Source organism: Lithobates pipiens, unplaced genomic scaffold, assembly GCF_037356315.1.
Source record: "Lithobates pipiens isolate NorthernLeopardFrog02 unplaced genomic scaffold, aLitPip1_a1.2 Scaffold_18, whole genome shotgun sequence".
Taxonomy (NCBI): Eukaryota; Metazoa; Chordata; class Amphibia; order Anura; family Ranidae; genus Lithobates; species Lithobates pipiens.
Genome location: NW_027507758.1, coordinates 84,560,226 through 84,579,229, shown reverse-complemented (window position 1 = coordinate 84,579,229; position 19,004 = coordinate 84,560,226). Strand labels below are relative to the sequence as shown.

At 43.4% G+C, this 19,004-nt stretch overlaps 1 protein-coding gene across 2 annotated transcripts in view; it reads right to left on the bottom strand.

Moving 5' to 3' along the window:
• The window catches only part of XDH (xanthine dehydrogenase), a 166,728-nt gene that overhangs the window by 131,418 nt on the left and 16,306 nt on the right, over positions 1-19,004 (bottom strand). Inside the window, exons 1-2 of one of the 2 annotated variants that reach the window (XM_077485874.1) lie at positions 12,374-12,576; positions 2,760-2,817 (exon numbers count right to left, since the gene is read on the bottom strand). In XM_077485874.1, coding sequence (XP_077342000.1) covers positions 2,760-2,817; positions 12,374-12,454 — 139 coding nt within the window. In that variant the 5' untranslated portion in view covers positions 12,455-12,576. Of the gene's footprint in view, positions 1-2,759; positions 2,818-12,373; positions 12,577-19,004 lie in introns of those variants that run through there. The other variant, XM_077485875.1, reaches the window with a different exon arrangement.

The window sequence follows — 19,004 nt, the reverse complement described above, 5'->3', positions numbered from 1 at the left end:
CAGCAGTCTGCTGCGCATAACATGCGATGTCTGCTATCGCAATAGTGTGAACCGGCCATTTAAACCCTCATCTTGTAAAAAAACCCTTTTAGTTTCAAAATAAAAAGGAAAAGCAAAACATTTATGTATGCATACAACATTATAAATACCTTCTCCCCCCCTTTTTATAAGTGATCACTGTCAGGGCTGGGCTCCTATCTCTCCACAGTTACTCAGCTGTTGATGATATCCTGCTCATCAGTCCTGCCTACTTAAGCTGTTCAGCCCAGTGGATCTCTGCCTTCGCCTTGGTCAACATCACAGTAAGATCCCTCTCGCACTGATGGTGTTTTTCAGGTGCTACAGTGCTAAAAATAGCACCTGCATAGCACCTGAAAAAAGCGTCTCCATTCACTCCAGTGTGAAAACCCTAGGGCTTTCACACTGGAGCGGTACGCTGACAGGGCGTCAGAAAAAGTCATGCCAGCAGCTTCTTTGGAGCCATAAAGGAGCCTTGAACTCACCGCTCCTCCGCCACTGCTCCCCATTGAAATCAATGGGGCAGCGTTGCGATACCGCCGGCAAAATGCCTCTCCGGCTGTGTTTTGTGGGTGGATGTAACCCCTTTTCGGCTGCTAGCGGGGGTTAAAGCCACCTTGCTAGCGGTCGAATAGTGCCGCTAAAACAACAGTAAAACGGCGCTAAAAATATCAGCGCTTTACCGCCGACACCCGGGGCGGCTCAGTGTCAAAGGGCTTTAACTATCTCCTGCGATCCTGTTCAAAGCTTGCTTTGCTGACATCCCTTCTGGCTCCAGATCCTGCTTGCTGTTCCACTACATTGATCCCTGACTTTTTGGCTTGGCTGACTATCCGTTCCGGTTACTGAACTTTGGCTATGTTTTGACTACGTTTGTTCATTTTACTTTTATTATTAAACAAGTGTGATTTAACTGAAACAACACCTTGCTGTTCTTCCCAATGAATGGTTAAGCATGTCAGTCCAAGCCTGATTATTGGAGGCGAGCAGGCTGAGTTCTCAGCACAGCCAGAAAATCAACCACGCTGTGCTCTTGTGCCTAGTGTGGTCACTTTTTAATAGGAAAGCAGAGGAACTGGCATAGGCACCAGGGATTTCACACAAAGGAAACAATACAAAGAGAGCAGGATACTTTTTCATACAAGTACATTTTATAGCATGCACATATTAGGAATATGAAATGTTGGGTTTACTTATTCTTTAACCAACTCAATATTGGACATGTTCACCCCCTTTCTGCCAAGGTTATTTGAATGTTATTCAGCTTTCAGTGCTGTCACACTTTGAATGACAATTACTCATCATACCCAAATTCAATATTTATAATTTTTTTGAGACAGATAGAGCTTTCTCTTGGAGGATTTTTTTAATCATCATTGAGTTTTTTATTTTTTGCTAATATTTTGAAATAACTGTGTTTTTCTTTGCTTCTGTTATAATATTTTGCAAATAAATAATCTGTCTTCATAAATTTAGGACAACATATATTCTCCTACATTTCTTTGGTAAAAAAAAATAATGCAAATTAGTGTATATTACTTAGTCTGTAGGAGAGGTATAAAGTCTTCAAACAATGCAATATAATCTATATATATCTGAAAATGAATCAATCCTGATGTACTGGTGGTCTGTCTCATTTCTTGAGAAATGCCAGGACAGTACAAATATCCCCCAAATTACCCCATTTTGGAAAGTAGGCAGTGCAAAATATTTAGTAAATGCATGGAGTTTTTTTAAGCTTTAATTTTTTGTCACATTTTTTTGAAAATGAAAAAATTTAATAAAATGTGTTTTTTCCCCCACTATTTTTTACTGTCACCAAAGCAGTACAGCGTCACCAACCATATGAATGGCATGGCAGTGATCAGGGACACTATATGGTGAGAGTATGTTAAAAATTGAAAACATTTTTTAAAATTTTTAAACCTTTTTTCTTATTTTTACAATATATCTTTTTTACGATTTTTTTTTTTTTTTTACATATTGTGACCAGAGCAGTGCAGTGTTACCATAGTGACACTGTACTACCCTGTCTAAGTAATTCGGGTTTTCTTTCACACTATGTTTGCTTATAACAGTGATGATCACTGTTATAAGCAATAATTTTTATGAACGGCATCCATTCATTCATTGTGTACTATTGTAAAGCTGTGATTGGCCACAGCTATCACATGGTACATATGCCCTGTATGTACAATGTGATCCCTGTGACCAATCACAGATCAACACAATAATACACAATGAATGGCTATGAATGAAAGCCAACTGCCATGCAATCACTGTGATTGGTTACAGCAATCACATAATGCCAGCACCGGCCCAGTACAATGATCTGTTGATCAATGTGCCAGATCAAAACAGCAGGTCAGAGGTCACGATGCAGCATGGCCCCTAGGGCATGAGTGACTTGTAAGATGCCATATGACGTCCACCCAGGATGGGAAAGCTTCTATCACTTGACAGTAGGCCGGACGGGAAGCAGTTAAATCATTATTTTAATTTTTGTGATCATTTTTTGTTGACACGTTCTCTTTAACGAGACATCAGGGGTGTAAAACACGTAACATAATTTACCAAAACCCCCCAAATTTTTTTTTTTACACAAAAAGTTTGAAGCAAAAATGTAGAGTTTTGGCTATGGCAAAATTGGTCATTTCAATGCAAAATACAGTAAGTTTCACCCAAAGCACACTGCTTATCACAATATATAAATATGAAGCTTAAAACTATCAGGAGGATACATTTTCTTCGCAGGTAGGTCAGCAAAGTCATTTTTGGATCTACATTTTTCTCAATAACCTGAAAATAAAAAATAGTAATAATACAATAACAATATTATTCTCTTAACAAATTTTCTTTGCATTTCATCACAATATATTACATGGTGACACAGTAAACACAAGATGATCTTTCACCTACAACATCAAAGATTCTAAAGTTTGCCCACTGAACAGTGTACACACATTCCATGGTTACCTATACAAACCAACATCAGATGTGACCTACTGTATATGTTCACTAGGTTCTCTCTGAGACTTGACTAATTGGGACTCTGTCCCATTAGATAGATTTACCTTCACTTTCTGTACTGTAAACACAACAGGAAGTAAAGGAAGTAAAAGAAAATCTCTCAAAAGTTAACCACTTCAGCCCTGGACCATTTTGTTGGCCAAAGACCAGACCACTTTTTGCGATTCGGCACTGCGTCGCTTTAACTGTCAGTTGCGCAGTCATGCGACATGGCTCCAAAACAAAATTGACATCCTTTTTTCCCACAAATAGAGCTTTCTTTTGGTGGTATTTGATCACCCCTGCGGTTTTTATTTTTTGCGCTATAAACAAAAATAGAGCAACAATTTTGAAAAAAACGCATTATTTTTTACTTTTTGTTATAATAAATATCCCCCAAAAATATATCAAAAAATTTTTTTCCCTCAGTATAGGCTGTATTCTTCTACATATTTTTGGTTAAAAAAAATCGCAATAAGCGATTATTGATTGGTTTTCGCAAAAGTTATAGCGTTTACAAAATAGGGGATAGTTTTATGGCATTTTTATTAATATTTTTTTTTTTACTAGTAATGGCAGCGATCAGCAATTTTTATTGTGACTGCGTCATTATGGCGGACACAACGGACATTTTTGACACATTTTTGGGACCATTGTCATTTATACAGCAATTAGTGCTATACAAATGCAGTGATTCCTGTGTAAATGACACTGGCAGTGAAGGGGTTAACCAGTGGGTGGCAGTCTAGGGGTTAAGTGTTCCTAGGGGTGTGTTATTAACTGTTGGGGGCTGGGTTTTCTTTTAGCGAACACTGATCTCTGCTCCAATCACATGGAGCAGAGATCAGCGTCACTTGTTGCTAGGCAGAACAGGGAGATGCTGTTTACAACGGCATCTCCCAGTTCAGCCGCCCCATGAGACAATCGCGGGTATGCCCGCGGTGATCGAGTCTGCGGGACCCGTGAACGGACTTACGGGGGTCCCGACAAGCACGCGAGCATGCTGCCGGCGATGCGCTCACAATGGCAGGGCAGCATTTAAGATTGGACGTACCAGTACGCCAATATGCCTGCCCGTGCCATTCTGCCGACGTACAGCGGCGTGCGCTGGTCGGGAAGTGGTTAATGACTCATCTGTTGGTTTTCACCAGAACAGGCGACTCTGGTGATCCAGGTTAGAATGGTCACCAGGACAAAACGAGAGGGAGAATCTCTCCTGCTGGGAAACAGACATCAAAAAATACCTTCTAACTCTTTCCTATTCTACTATCCAAAACAAAAAGTTATGCCTTTACACTGTAAGGTAATAGGGAAAGGGGAGGGGGTAAAATGGGTAACTGTTCTTTGTTTGAAAGTATATTAACACTTTAAGGCTGGGTTCACACTGTTGCGATGCGGGAATGCTGCGAATCTACTGCGGGTTCCCGTATAGCATGCCTCCCGGCGGAAGTTCACACTGCCCTATGCGAACTGCTGGGAGTGTCAGTGAAAAGTTATTGACACCTCCAAATCAATTTGCATATGTGCGATCTGCCAACTTGGACAGGAATCGGATCGCATGGTGTGAACACCCATGTGATCTGATTCTGCTGCGGACCAAAAAAAGGGTCCTGTACGAGTTTGGGCCGGATGCGTTGCGAATTCAGCCATACTATCTGTATGGCTGAAATCGGATCGCACAGAGATCGCATGTGATTTGCACTGCAGTGCAGTGCGAATCACATCCGATCTCGTACACCGCAGCAGTGTGAACCCAGCCTAAATCTGAACCTCAGGCAGATAATACACAAAGATCAATATACTGCAATATTATTCGCTATGCAGTCATTATAAAATGCTTTAGTGACAGCTAATAAAAGTAATTGAACCTTTATATTTACTCCCTGCAATGCCCTGCACAGATTTGTAGGAGAAGGATGACTGGCACTCTAAGTCAGTGTCAGGGCTGGGCTCAGTCTTTCCTTCTCAGAGCTGGCCACTCAGCTTTCGGCTAATTGCCAGCTCCTATCTCTACACAGTGACTCACCTGTTGATGATATCCTGCTCGTCAGTCCTGCCTACTTAAGCTGTGCAGTCCAGATGATCTCTGCCTTCGCCTTGGTCGCATCTCTAGAGACACGCTCCTGTGTTCCAGTTAAAGACTAGCTTGGCTTGCATTCCTTCTGGCTCCAGATCCTGCTTGCTGTTCTACTACGCTCATCTCTGGCTCCCTGACGTTTTGGCTTGTGAGACTATCCGTTCCAGTTCCTGAACTCTGGCTAAGTTTTGACTACGTTTATTGTTTACCTTTTTTTTTTACAATTATTAAACAAGTGGGATTTAACTGTACTTCTGTCTCAGTCTGATTCATGGTTTCTGACAGTCATTCAAACTATACTACTTCTACCAGGCAATGGAGAGAAATCACTCCGATGAGGACAGCGGCAGCTATTTCCCAGATCTCCCTGTACATCCTCCCCTGGTATCATCCAATACGGTTGCTTTTCCTCTTGGCCAATCGGGTCTCAGGACCAGCTTTCTGATTCGCCGGGAGGAGACGCAGAAAGAAAATAGCAGATATTAATTCACTATTGTCACACAACTGGACCAGTAATTTCAGGAGCGTCACAATGCGTTTCACCAGATTGGACATCATCTGGGGTGTGAGATACACCCCAGATGGTGTCCAATCAGACAAAACACGCCAGGTGACACTCCTAAAATTACTGCACATTGCTGTTTTTATAACTAAAGGATACCAGCCTTTTATGGGACTTTGATTGTTTACACCATGTTTTTACAATAAAACCCACTATACAGTGTCACACTATGGGGGTTATTTACAAAAGGCAAATTCACTTTGCACTGAAAGTGCACTTGGAAGTGCAGTCGCTCTAAATATAAGGGGTAGATCTGAAATGAGGGGAAGCTCTGCTGATTTTATCATCCAATCATGTGCAAGCTAAAATGCTGTTTCTTATATTCCTTGCATGTCCCCCTCGGATCTACAGCGACTTTACTTTCAAGTGCACTTGCAATGCAAAGTGGATTTTCCTTTAGTAAATAACCCCCTATGTGTGGTTTAAATTTTTTACCCATTTTCATGGATCACCAATTTCACTTTTGATGTGGATCACTGCACCTCATGGAGTTCATCTTCTGATGTTGGATACTCTCTGTCGAGAGCAGAAGTGTCTCTGTCACAGATTATCGACTCCTATGCTGTACAGTATACTAGCCTATCAAGTCTAGTAAGTGTGCCACCTTATCCTTTTTTTATTCACAAGATTCAGTTTGAAATCACTGGAAAGGCCTCTTTCACACTACCCTTCCGTTCAGGCCCGCCTGTCAGTTTTTCAGGGGACCTGAAGGGATGATCCATAGAGGTCTATGGAACGTCGGATGTCAGCGGTGACATGTCCGCTGACATCCGACCTGCTCCGATCCGAAAAAGTGTGACAGAGGAAAAACCTACTTTTCCATCCGTCATCGGATCGGATCAGGTGACGACGGACACTGTGGTCCGTCATCACACGATCTCCCATAGGGGAGGGCGGCGCTCTGACAGGTCCGTCCCTGCACAGTGTATTTTTGTCACAATTTGGGGCGCCACATTATTTTTGTCTTATCTGTATTTACACTTTATGTCCAGTGGAATGTTGGCAGTCTACTAGATTTATGTGCAAAATTTACTGTCTGGAGAAGTCTGGCCAAAAGGGGTCTTCGTGGAATAATTGTGACCAAAAAGCCATACCTCCAATGTTGAAACAAGGTTAAGTGACTCAACAATGCACAAAGACATGGGGGGTACAGAAAAATAGCAGCAGGTACTCTGGAGTCCAAATGTGATATATTTGGCTTTAGCAGGAGGCAGTTTGTTCACCAAAGGGCTGGAGAGAGGCACAATAATGATTGTCTGCAGGCAACAGTGAATGGTGGAGGTTCATTGCAAGTTTGGGGCTGCATTTCTGCAAATGGATTTGGGGATTTGGTCAGGAGTCGAGTGTCCACAATGCTGAGAAATACAGGCAGATACTTATCCATCATGCCATCAGGGAGGCGTGTGATTGGCCGTAAATGTATTCTGCAGCAGGACAACAACCCCAAACATACAGCGAATATCATTAAGAACTATCTTCAGTGTAAAGAAAAAAAGGGGTCCTGGAAGTGATGGTTTGGCCCCCGCAGAGTCTCTCTGGGATTACATTAAGAGACGGAAGGATTTGAGGCAACAGACATCCACAGAAGACCTGTGGTTAGTTCTCCAAGATGTTTGTAACAACCTACCTGCCAAGGTCCTTCAAAAATTGTGTGCAAGTGTACCTAGAATAATTGATGCTGTCTTAACCTCCCCGGCGGTATGATTCATTCTGGTTTTAGGTGCTGAAAGCGGTACAATTATTTTGCATGGAAATTTGGCGTTTTATATTGTAGTCCTGTAATTCTTAGGAATAACTCTCTTAAATCTGTTCAAACCAGAGTCTAGCAGACATCCCGGGTTTGATAAAGTTTATAATATAATAAATAATAATAAAAATTATTCAATAATGTAATCAAATCCAAAAACACTGAAATTTGCTCATTTGCAGAATTGTCGCTGTCATTAGATTTAGTGTTTGATGACGAATTTCCCCACAAATCGCTATCGCTCAATTCTGCAAGTGATTATAATTTATTATCACTGTTTTCTAGTTGGTCTAAAATCACTTTTGACATAAAGGGACACTTTTTGGTTGCTATGGGCAATCTCCAAATTCCAGGCAGAAAAAATGGTATTTATAATATAAAAGTGCATGCAGAGCACTGCACAGACCACTAGGGACAAAGGGGGTGTGTAATCTTTTTATACAATACTGTAATCTGTAAGATTACAGTACTGTGTGTGTTTGGTGTGTTTTTATTTTTCTGAATTTGGCACCGATCTCCGCTCCCGTGCGCCGTAACGTCACAGGGAACGGAACTCGGCGGCATTCGGGCACTGTGTGAATCTAGCGGAGGACAGCTCGATCACACAGCACGAAGGACATCTCTGGATCCAGGGGACAAGGTAAGTAACTTTTCCCTGTGTCCAGCGATGCGATCCCAAGTCTGGCTCAGGGTTACCGCTTATGGTACTGAAATCCCAACCCGAGCCAGACTCGGGATTACCGCTAGGGAGGTTAAAGGTAAAGGGTGGTCACACCAAATATTGATTTCATTTGGATATCTCTTATGTCCATTTTGTTATTTGATAAAAAATAAACTATTAACACTTTTATTCCTGAAAGCATCCTTAATTTACAGCATTTTTTTCACCTGCCTAAAACTTTTGCACAGTACTGTACATAGGGTCAAATTCTAATCGTGAGCGCATTGTTTGTATATGTGTGGTGATCTCACAATGATCTCACTTCTGAATGAAGAGTACTTTCATTGAATATTTATGAACATTTTGATTTCTGTGGACATTTTGATTAACTTTTAAGAGTTTATCATCACTTTTGGGTGGAGTGCCAGTTAAAATGTTTTTTTTTTCCACTAACTTTGGATCACGAATGTAAGTAGAAATTTATTTGATGTATTTGTTTTTAGATGAGAGATTTATCAGTAATGTAGTGGATGCAGCCGATAACCCGCACCCCTTCCCCCACCACCGCTGCCAGTACGAGAAGTGACAGAAGAGGGAAATTGACAATCGGGAGAGGTCTGGCTACAAGATCTGTGTAAGCACATGCCGCCCGCTCTGTCTCTTCCACCTCTAACTCCTTACAACTGCCAAGGAGCCAATCAGGAAAGACCCGAGGGGCATCATGGGACATGTGGTCCCAAAGACAGCGCTGCATTTAGTGGGGCATTGACTACAGCCCCCAGCTAGCTTGGACACAGAAAATCAGAATGAACTAGAGTTTTTTTCCCAGGCAAAGTGGTTCACCTCAGGGCAGAGTTCTCAAGGAGAGAGACTGAACCACTGGAGAGTAGAGATGGGCCGAAGATCCTCCTATTCAATTCGCACCAGAACTCCCGAACAGAGAAAAATTTCTGACCCGAATGGAAAACCCTATTGAAGTCTATGGGACCTGAACTTGAAAAATCAAAAGTCTTTATTTTGAAAGATCATATGCAAATAATTGGCCATAAAAAGGGTATGGGGGCCGGGTACTGACCTGGGGGACATTTATTAATGCAAAATGTTTTTATTTATATTTTTATTATATAGCCAGGAAAAAAGGGTATTTTCTATCTGGTGTCTTTATACGTGCCTATAGTGTTTTACATTCAACCAAGTGTGTCAGTGGGGCTGAGGCTGTTCTTGGAGTTAAGGTTTAAAATAGAGAACCCAAAATTAACAAGCGGCTTCTTCGGGGGTGGTGCTACAATAATTTTGCATATATATTCACATTGTGATTTCATTACTATAAGAAGTGCAGTGTTACAAGTATATTGAAGCCCCAATATTAAAGAGTTTGTAACCCTAAAAAAAAAAAAAAATATCCTGTTTCCTTAAAGCATGTTAACCCTCCTGGCGGTATTCCCAAATTTGGCTTGGGGTTAAATTTCAGTACCATTAGCACTAACCCCGTGTCACACTCAGGATTGCATTGCAGAATCCTGGTACAGGGTACTTACCTTGTCACCAGTATCCTGCAATGTCCCCCCCACTGTGTCCTCCGCCGGATCCTCCGCCCGATGCTCTGTGTTCTGGGCTCCGTTCCCTGCGAGCGTCGCGACGCATGGGGGTGGGGCCCAGCGGCAAATTCAAAAAGTACAAAAAACATAACACATACAGTAATGTAATCTGTAAGATTACAGTGTACTGTATCAAATCATTTCCCCTCCCTTTTGTCCCTAGTGCTTTGTCCAATGCCTTGCATGTACTTTTATAATATATATACTGTTCTTTCTGCCTAGAAACCTGAGATTGTCCATGGCAACTAAGAAGTGTCCCTTTACGTCAAAAGCAGTTTTAGACCAGCTAGAACGTTAGAACCTTTGCAGAATTGAACGATAGTGATTTGTGGGGAAATGTATTTTATTACTATTATATTATTATTTTTTATAATTATTTATAGTTATTTATTATATTATTATGATTTCGTGTTTCAGACTTTATCATACCCGAGATGTCTACTAGACTCTTGTTTGGACAGATTTAAGTGTATTATCACAAAGAATAACAGGCCTACAATATAAAACGCCAAATTTCTATGCAAAACAATGTACCGTTTTAAGATTTAAAACATCTGACATAATCATACCGCCAGGGAGGCTACACAGCATAGTGCTTGTACAGTGTCATTTGTCCGTTTCTATGCTGTAAAATACCTGGTTGATCCTGCCTGTTCCTGAGTCCCCCTTAATTGAACAAGCAGAATTTAGCCCTCGTTCACACTGAAGGCAGGTTTGAAATCGTGCAGTTCAGTTGAACTCTCACGATTTCAAAGCCGCATTTCAGTGCAAGTTCAGGGGGTGTTTGAAAGACATCCGCGCGGGTTCATGCACAGATGTCTATTGAAATCACCCATGAAGTTGCCAAAAGTAGTGCAGTAACTACTTCTGGAAAGCAGTGCAGTGTCGCACCGATTGGGACAGTGCCGTCGCTGTTAATAGGCTGCGGAATGGCATGCGTTCTGACATGTCAGATCCTATGTCAAATCGCGCCAATGGGAACGGGGGCTTAGAAGCCGGATGGCTACGATGCACAGATTTTGCACTCTCCAGTTTTAGTAAATCAACCCCACTGTGTAGTATACAGGCATACCCCACTTTTAAGTACACAATGGGGTTTATTTACTAAAGCTGGAAAGTGTAAAATCAGGCTCACTTCTGCATAGAAACCAATGGGCTTTTAACCCCAGCTTGTTCAATTAAGCTTTGGTAATAAAACCTGGAAACTCATTGGTTTCTAAGCAGAAGTGAGCCTGATTTTGCACTTCCCAGCTTTAGTAAATAAACCTCATTGCGTACTTCAAAGTGGGGTATGCCTGTAGTTTGTTAAAACAGAGGGGCTTGCAGGAATTGTGATCACTGACTTTACAAACACTTTACAAAAAATTAAAAGTCAGCAGCTACAAACACTGTTGCTGCTGACTTTTAATAAGCACACTTACCTGTCCTGGGTGCCCGCGATGTTGGCCGACCATCCCTTGGCTCTCAGGTCCCGGCGCCGCCATTCCAACTAAGGGAAACAGTCAGTGGAGCCTTGCGGCTTCACTGCCCATTTCCTACTGCGCATCGCTTTGTGAATGGAGTGAGCTGTGTTCTGGGACACACATAGTTCCCAGAACACACCGTGCCCCATTCACTAAAAGATGACGTGAGGAGGAGAAGACTTAAGATCACCGTGGAATAGGAAGAGGCAGATTAGGACGATCTACCTAGCAACAGGCATTTCTGGTAAATTAAAAAAATATATATTTTTTTTCCTCCAATTTTTTAGGAACATTTTTAGGAATTTTTGTGGCCCTCCACTTTAGGTTAACACATTTAAAGTTGAAACCCGCTAAAAGGTTACAAAAACATTTTACGGAAACAATTTTAGTAGAAAATGCCAAATTCATCACCACCTTTTCTTCTTTTCTTTCTTTTATTTATTTATTTATTTTTAAGCATATCCTAGCAACAAAAGGAATATATTCTACAAACAGAAGCAGACTTATCAGCATTCTGAAAATGTCTTCAAACACACAAAAACAGAGACTCTAAAATGACTCATGTATCACAAACAACACTTGCATGTCCAGTACCCATAGACATTGCAGAAAATTGTGTAATGATAGGTCAGTTGCTCCCTGACTCTTCTTTCATAAGATCTTTTATCTAGCCAACGGCACCACATACCCGACAAATTACGCTAAGAAGCTTAATAAAGATGGTAATAAATGAATGATGATGTTTATAAATGTGTACGGTCTGGTTTAGTTTCTGATGCTATCACTACCACTTTTCAAAATACTAGTTGCCTGGCTTGGCCTGGAACAAGCATGCAGCTAGTGAAACCTGGGACCAGTCAGAATGCTTGATTTGTCTATTGGTTCCAGGTCAGTGACTGAGAAAGCATTGAACCCTTTCGAATCAACATAAGAGCCAGGCAACAAGCATTTTCAAAAAGAGTTCTCAGCAATTGCAGTCTATTAACAATAAGCTGTCATTCACTGGAACATTAGAATTTTACAGAACGGCAACCAGGCCAATAGGTTTTTGGGCAGAAACCTGTCACTCTTCTGTGACATTGCATGTCAGAAAACCGCACAGACAGTCAATTAGATGTTTTTGGGTGTTTTTCCTATATGGCCCTTTTTTAGCATCCTAACTTATATATTAACTCCTAAAATAGACAATAATATTAATAGATAAATATTTGAATTTAAAAAAATAAAGTTTTTTTTACCTTTTTTCCATTTACAAAAAATAAAAGTTCATCCACAGACTCCCCCAAATGTGTTGCATTCTGCGGGGATCGAACCATCATTGCCGACAAATGCCCTTTTACTTTTCCCACCAGCAAAGCAAATCCAAGCGCTCAGTCCTTGCCAGGTCACCAGCTCAGCAGTATCTCAGTTATATCTGACAGTACTATAAGGTTAGGTTAACCTGTCAAGTTTAGGTTTATTACATGATGGGGAGGAGCAGTCGCAGCCCTCCCCTGAAGCCAATGATTATTATCACAAAGTACGTTTGCATTTGGCAGGAACTTCAGCCTTGTCAGCTCAAACAATTTGTGATGCTCTTTAACACTGTATGGTTGAATATCGCATTTTCACGGGCAGACTGGTCCAGGAAGTCACTCTGATCCAAGTCAAATGTTCCTTTCAAGCCTGCTACCACAAATTCAACAATCTTTCGCAGATGGAAAATATCAGATGATCGGCCATGATAGTGAGACGGGGGTCATAGGACACTGGGTCAGGTTGGAGGAGGCCGACATATAAAAGCATTGAGTCTTATGACCTGAACTGATCAAAATGCATGCACTGTGCAGTAATCAAGTGACACTGAATGAAATCCTTATTGTCCAAAAATCATCCATGCATATCCACTACTACCATTTTCATGAAATCATTTCTGACTGCGTTTTTCTTCTTCCTTGTATTGTCCTCCATAAACTACAAAATCTGTACTTTCCCCCTTCTCTTCTATTTGTTTGAAAGGAGCAGTGCTCGTTGCATATATATGCACCTGCTCTATGCACAGTACAAATCCCATAGTCCATAGTCCTTCTCAGGAGCAAGCAAGAGAGGATGGTTACATTCTTACATACAGGGGGATCACAGAGATCGAACATAGCCACTCTCTAACAGAAAGGCAGAAAAAAATTAATTTGGAAACTTGGAGGAAGCTGAGAACAATAGAAGGTACTTTTCTTAGTTAAGAACACATACAGTATCTCACAGAAGTGAGTACACCCCTCACATATTTGTAAATATTTTATTACCATATTTATCGGCATATAACACGCACTTTTTTCCCCTTAAAAATCAGGGGGAAATCGTGGGTGCATGTTATACTCCGATCCCCTGCTGATTGTGAGCGGAGAAGCGAGCGCCACCGAAATACACATAGCCGAGTGTACTTGGCTAGGCTCGGCTCCGGTCACAGTCACGCCTAGTCCCGCCCTATGATGGACATAACACAGGGACTTGACGTGACTGTGAGAGGAGCTGAGCCTAGCCGATTACACTCGGCTCTGTGTATCTCGGCGGCGCTCGGCTCCGCTCACAATCACGCCCAGTCCCACCCTATGATGGACATAACACAGGTCCAATGGTGGGACTGGGCGTGACTGTGAGCGGAGCCGAGAGGAGCCGAGCACCGCCGAGCACCGCCGAGATACACAGGACCATCTCTGTGTATCTCTGTGGCGCTATATTTAAACTGCAGTGACACTGACAAGGCTGCAATGACACTGACAAGGCTGCAATGACACTGACAAGGCTGCAATGACACTGACAAGGCTGCAATTACACTGACAAGGCTGCAGATGGACACTGATAAGGCTGCATTGATGGGCATTTAAATGTAAGTTTTTCCTTAAAAAAATAATTTCCTTAAAATTCCCTCCTAAACTTGGGGTGCATGTTATACGCCGGTGCGTGTTATATGCCAATAAATTCAGTATATATTTTCATGTGACAACTCTGAAGAAATGACACTTTCCTACAATGTAAAGTAGTGAGTGTACAGCTTGTATAACAGTGTAAATTTGCTGTCCCCTCAAAATAACTCAACACACAGACATTTATTTTATTTTTTTCACATTTTTTATTTGGTCTAAAATAAAAGACAAGATCCTCAGGGCCAATGTAAGAAAGAGTAATGCAAGAATATATTCAAACATTATGAATGGTATAACATAACACAACAGTATGTTTATCTCCATGGGGGGATTTAAATAACACCAAGTAGGTGTATCTCCTGAGATCCTAGCTCTTCGTACTGTTCTGGCTTCTAAGTTCACCAGACCCAGTATGTCGTACGTTCCACTTCCCCATCAGAGCAATTCTGACAACATAAACATAAAACGGTAAGTTTTCCCATGGGCTCCGTCTCTTACGATTTTCCTTATTTACAGTGATAAGAATAGGGAGAGAGAGAAAAAAGAAGAAGAGAATAAAGGTATAGGTCAGAGGAATTAGAGAGTATAAGAGTCAAGGGTAGAGGGAGAGGAGGGGGGGACCATAAACATGGGCCCACAGAGTGTCCAGAATATATCTTTGCATATTTTGGTGCGGTCGTCGCATTGCAGGGATACAAATGGAGATATGCCTTAAAAATCAAGCTTCTGTATCATTTCCCAGGAGGGATTGGCCCTCGTCTGAGAATACGAACAGGTTCCACAGGGTCCAGGTTTTGGAGTATTGGTCTCTCTGATGTCTGGCAGTGAGGATAAGGTTTGTTTATGTCTATGACTTTTCTAAGCCATAGGTCAATGGTTGGTGGGTGAGGTGATTTCCAAAGGAGGGGGATGCATGCCTTGGCAACGTCAAGGAGGTCGCGGATCACAGATTTTTTATATACTTTCACCGGGGTCTCTGAAGCACGTAGGAGGAAGGCCGGGTTATCCGGGATAGGGCGTTCTGTAAACTTTTGCGTGATTTCACATGCTTTCCTGCAGAAGTCTGCCAGTTTGGTCTCCTGTGCTTTTGTGCAAATGGAAGATTTGTGTACGAAGTGGAGGATGTGGAGACACTGGTTTGGGTTAAAGTGGTGATCTAACTCCCGTTCCCACCTGATTAGACCTGGGGGTTGGAGATCATTTGGGGGTGTGATCAACAGTTTGTAGGTGAGTGAGAGTGTATGTGGTAGAGCTCCAGAGTCTGAGCAGAAGTTCTAAAAGGTCATGAGAGGTTGGCTGGGGTCTCTAGGGTGTGGTAAGGATTTTAAGAAATGGTCTAGCTGAAGCGCTCTCAAAAAAATCCAAGCGGGAGGAGCCCGCAGGGCCTGTGAGTTTCCTTATGGACACCCATCTTCCTATGATCCAGAAGTGTGAGGCTTGATAATGGCCTGATCTGATTAGATTCTGAAAAATAACATTGCAAAGTCCGTGCGTGAATTGTGGGTTACCCAAAATCGAGGCTCCTGAATGAGATAATGGTCTGGGAGAGTAGGCTAGTGCAAATGCGTGAAGTGGGACCAATGATGGGGGTGTCGATTAAGACTGGAAAGTAGCGATGTATAACACCATGGTGCTCTATGAACAGGTACTGGCAGTGGTGGTTGGTGCTCAAAATTTTTAGGGGGGAGCAAACAAACTGAAAAATACTGAAACCCCCCAATCAATTGCAGCCTCACTGTGCCCATCATATGCAGCCACTTGTGCCCATCATATGCAACCACTGTGCCCAAATGCAGCCATTTTGCCAATCAAACACAGCCACTTGTGCCCATAAAACGCAGCCACTTGTGCCCATCATATGCGGCCATGTGCCCATCATATGCAGTCACTTGTGCCCCTCAAATGCGGCCACTGTGCCTCTCAAATGCAGCCACTGTGCCTCTCAAATGCAGCCACCTGTGCCCATCAAATCCTGCCAATTGTGCCCATAAAATGCAGACACTTGTGCTCATCAGATGCCACCACTTGTGCCCATCAAATGCAGCCACTTGTGCCCATCAAATGCTGCCACTTGTGCTCATCACTGTCGCCACGTGTGCCCATCAAATGCAGCCACCTGTGCCCATCAAATGCAGCCAGTTGTCCATCAAATGCAGCCATCTGTGCCCATAAAATGCAGCCACTGTGCCCAGCGACACCCCCCACACGCATTTGTGGCTCTGGCTGCACCCCCCGCACCTGAGGGGGAGTGCCAGAGCCGTGATCCACAGGCGGAGTGGGGGGGTGCAGCCGAAGGGACTTACCTCTCAGAGAGGCGGCAACCTCCGCTCCAGCACGAGTCTCCTCGCTCCTCTTCCTAAGCGCCAGGCATCCAATAGGGTGGCCTGGCGTCTGACATCTGGTCTCTTGATTGGCGGGGAGGAAGGTTAGTGTGAAAATAGTGAAAATGTATTCGCTATTGTCACACAATTGGGTGGGATCAGGGCTCACCCTCTGGCTCTAATCAGGTGCTTCAAAATGTACCACCCCCTCCCACCCCCGCCATAGGAATCCATGCATCTGGCGTCCTGAAAGGGGCCGGGTACATGGATGGGGGGGTGGCACCCATGCGCCCACAGTGCACGGGCCGCCACTGGGTACCGGACTTTGTGCCTGCTCCAATCGAGCCCACAACTTAGCATCATGGTGTCGGCACTAGTCTATGAGCCTACTGAGATGTGTTGCATAGTAGTAGGTGCGTATGTCTGGCATTGCCAAGCCCCCATGTTGTTTGAGTAGTGAGAGTAGTGTCCTGCTTAGTTGTGGTCGTTTGCGGGCCCAGATGAACTCTATAAATAGTGAGTGTGTCAATTTAAAGTAGCTTGTAGGGATTTGGATAGGCTAGACCTGGAGAAGATATAGAAATTTAGGGAGGATGCTCATTTTCAGTATATTACAGCGGCCGAACCAAGAATGGAGGCTCGTGTGCCAGTTATTGAGAAGAATCCGGACCGATTTGAGAGAAATTTAGGTTGAATATTTTGGAGAGCTTTGATGGGATGGCAGTATTTCAAAGTGGTGTCTGTCTATTTCAGTTTAAAGGTTGCTTGGAGTTGAAGAAGTTGTGGTTGTGATATACCAACCCCCATCGCTTCTGATTTAGTAAAATTGATGTTTAGGTTGGACAGCGATCCGTATATTTCAAATTCGCGTAACAGGTTTGGGAGAGATATAACTGGTTTGGTAAGTGTAAACATCATATCATCTGCATATGCTGATACTTTTTGTTGCGAGTTTCCCACACTAATACCTGTGACATCCGAGTTTAGCCGCACATGACACAAAAAAGGCTCCAGGGACAGGGCAAACAGGAGGGGTGACAGGGGGCATCAGTGTCTAGTCCCGTTATGATCTTGAAGGGTTCTGATAAAACCCCATTAGCCCTGATCCTGGCCAACGGGCCGAAGTAAATGGACATAATCCAATTCACCATCTTGCTTCTCAGACCTATATACTGCAGGACCGAGAACACAAAGGCCTTTTCAGCATCCCTAGAAAAACACATGGGGTTTTAGTGGTGTTGGCTACATGGAGTAGATTAAGATCTTTAGTTGTTGTCCCTAGCTTCTCTGAGTGGGACGAAGCCCACCTGGTCTAAATGATGGCGGAGAGGTGTTGCTGTCATGGGCGTCCGCATAACTTTTTTTAGGGGGGGGGGCATCATTTTAAGGTCACGCATGCAATATAAAAAGATGTACATTCTCTAGGCTATATGTATATGGGCAAAGACTGGGGGTACGCCTGGCCTGAGTAATTTCCAATACAAAGTGACGCTGAATTATCTCTTATATAACACATATATCTTTCCAGTGGCCAGGTGTAACCCCAGTCTATGCCCATATACATATAGCCTAGAGTGTCACCCAGGAGAGATCTGGTAGGATCCGGACGGGAGCTCCATCAAACACATCTCCCTGTACCCATGCGTTCCACAGTATGCCTTCCTTCTGAGTGTAGTGGTGTAATCTGCACACCACATCTCGTGGTCTGGAGGGGTCTGGAGACCTGGGGCCCAAGGCTCTGTGCACTCTGTTGATTTCTATTGTCGCAGAGGGGGTCTCCAAGACCCCGCGGAAGAATGCTACGTCTCTCGGAGGTTCTCTGCTCTGGTGGCTTCTGAGAGACCTCGGAGCCGCAGATTGTTGCAGCGGCTTCTGTCTTCAATTTCCTCGAGGTGAAGCTGTAGTGTTATGGTCCTGTCACGTTGAGCATCTCAAGATTGCTCCAGGGCCAACACCTAGTTTGTCAGGATAGAGAGTGACATTTCGCCTGTTGCTACTCTATTGGTAAGTGTGGTCATGTCTTCCCTGACCTCCTGCATGTCTCGTCTGTTTCTTCCAGCCTGAGGATCAGAGCTTCAATGTCTGTCCTAGTGGGAAGTGCCTGCAGTAGAGACCGAATATCCTGATCTAGCTGGCTCACTCCCGGTAGTTGTGGTGTGGGATACATCTCTGGCCGAAAGTCTCTGGGAAACAGTCTGGTGTAGCCAAGAGGGGGCCCGGAGATGGAGGCCTCGTGTCTGAGGCCTGGGTCTCCTGTGGGGAGTCGCATGGAGCCACCACTCTCTCGCCTGGGGAGAGTCTATGAAGTTGCAGAAAATACTGCTGTATTGTGCCTTTGGAGATGCTGGAATGGGTTGCCCGGGTAGATGCTCTTGTCCCGCTCCATTTTGCCGATAGCATACTGGTGTTAAATGGTCAAATTAGCCGGGAAAGGCAGGGTCGGGCCGGGAGCTTCCTCAAGTTGCGATTTCACTCAGCCATGTCTAGGCCACTCCCCTGACACACCGCCATTTATGTCTAAACTGCTGGCAAAAGTGAGTACACCCTTCTAGATTGTAAGCTCTAATGAGCAGGGCCCTCTAGTCCCTCCTGTATTGATTTGTATTGTAAGTGTACTGTCTGCCCGCATGTTGTAAAGCACTGCG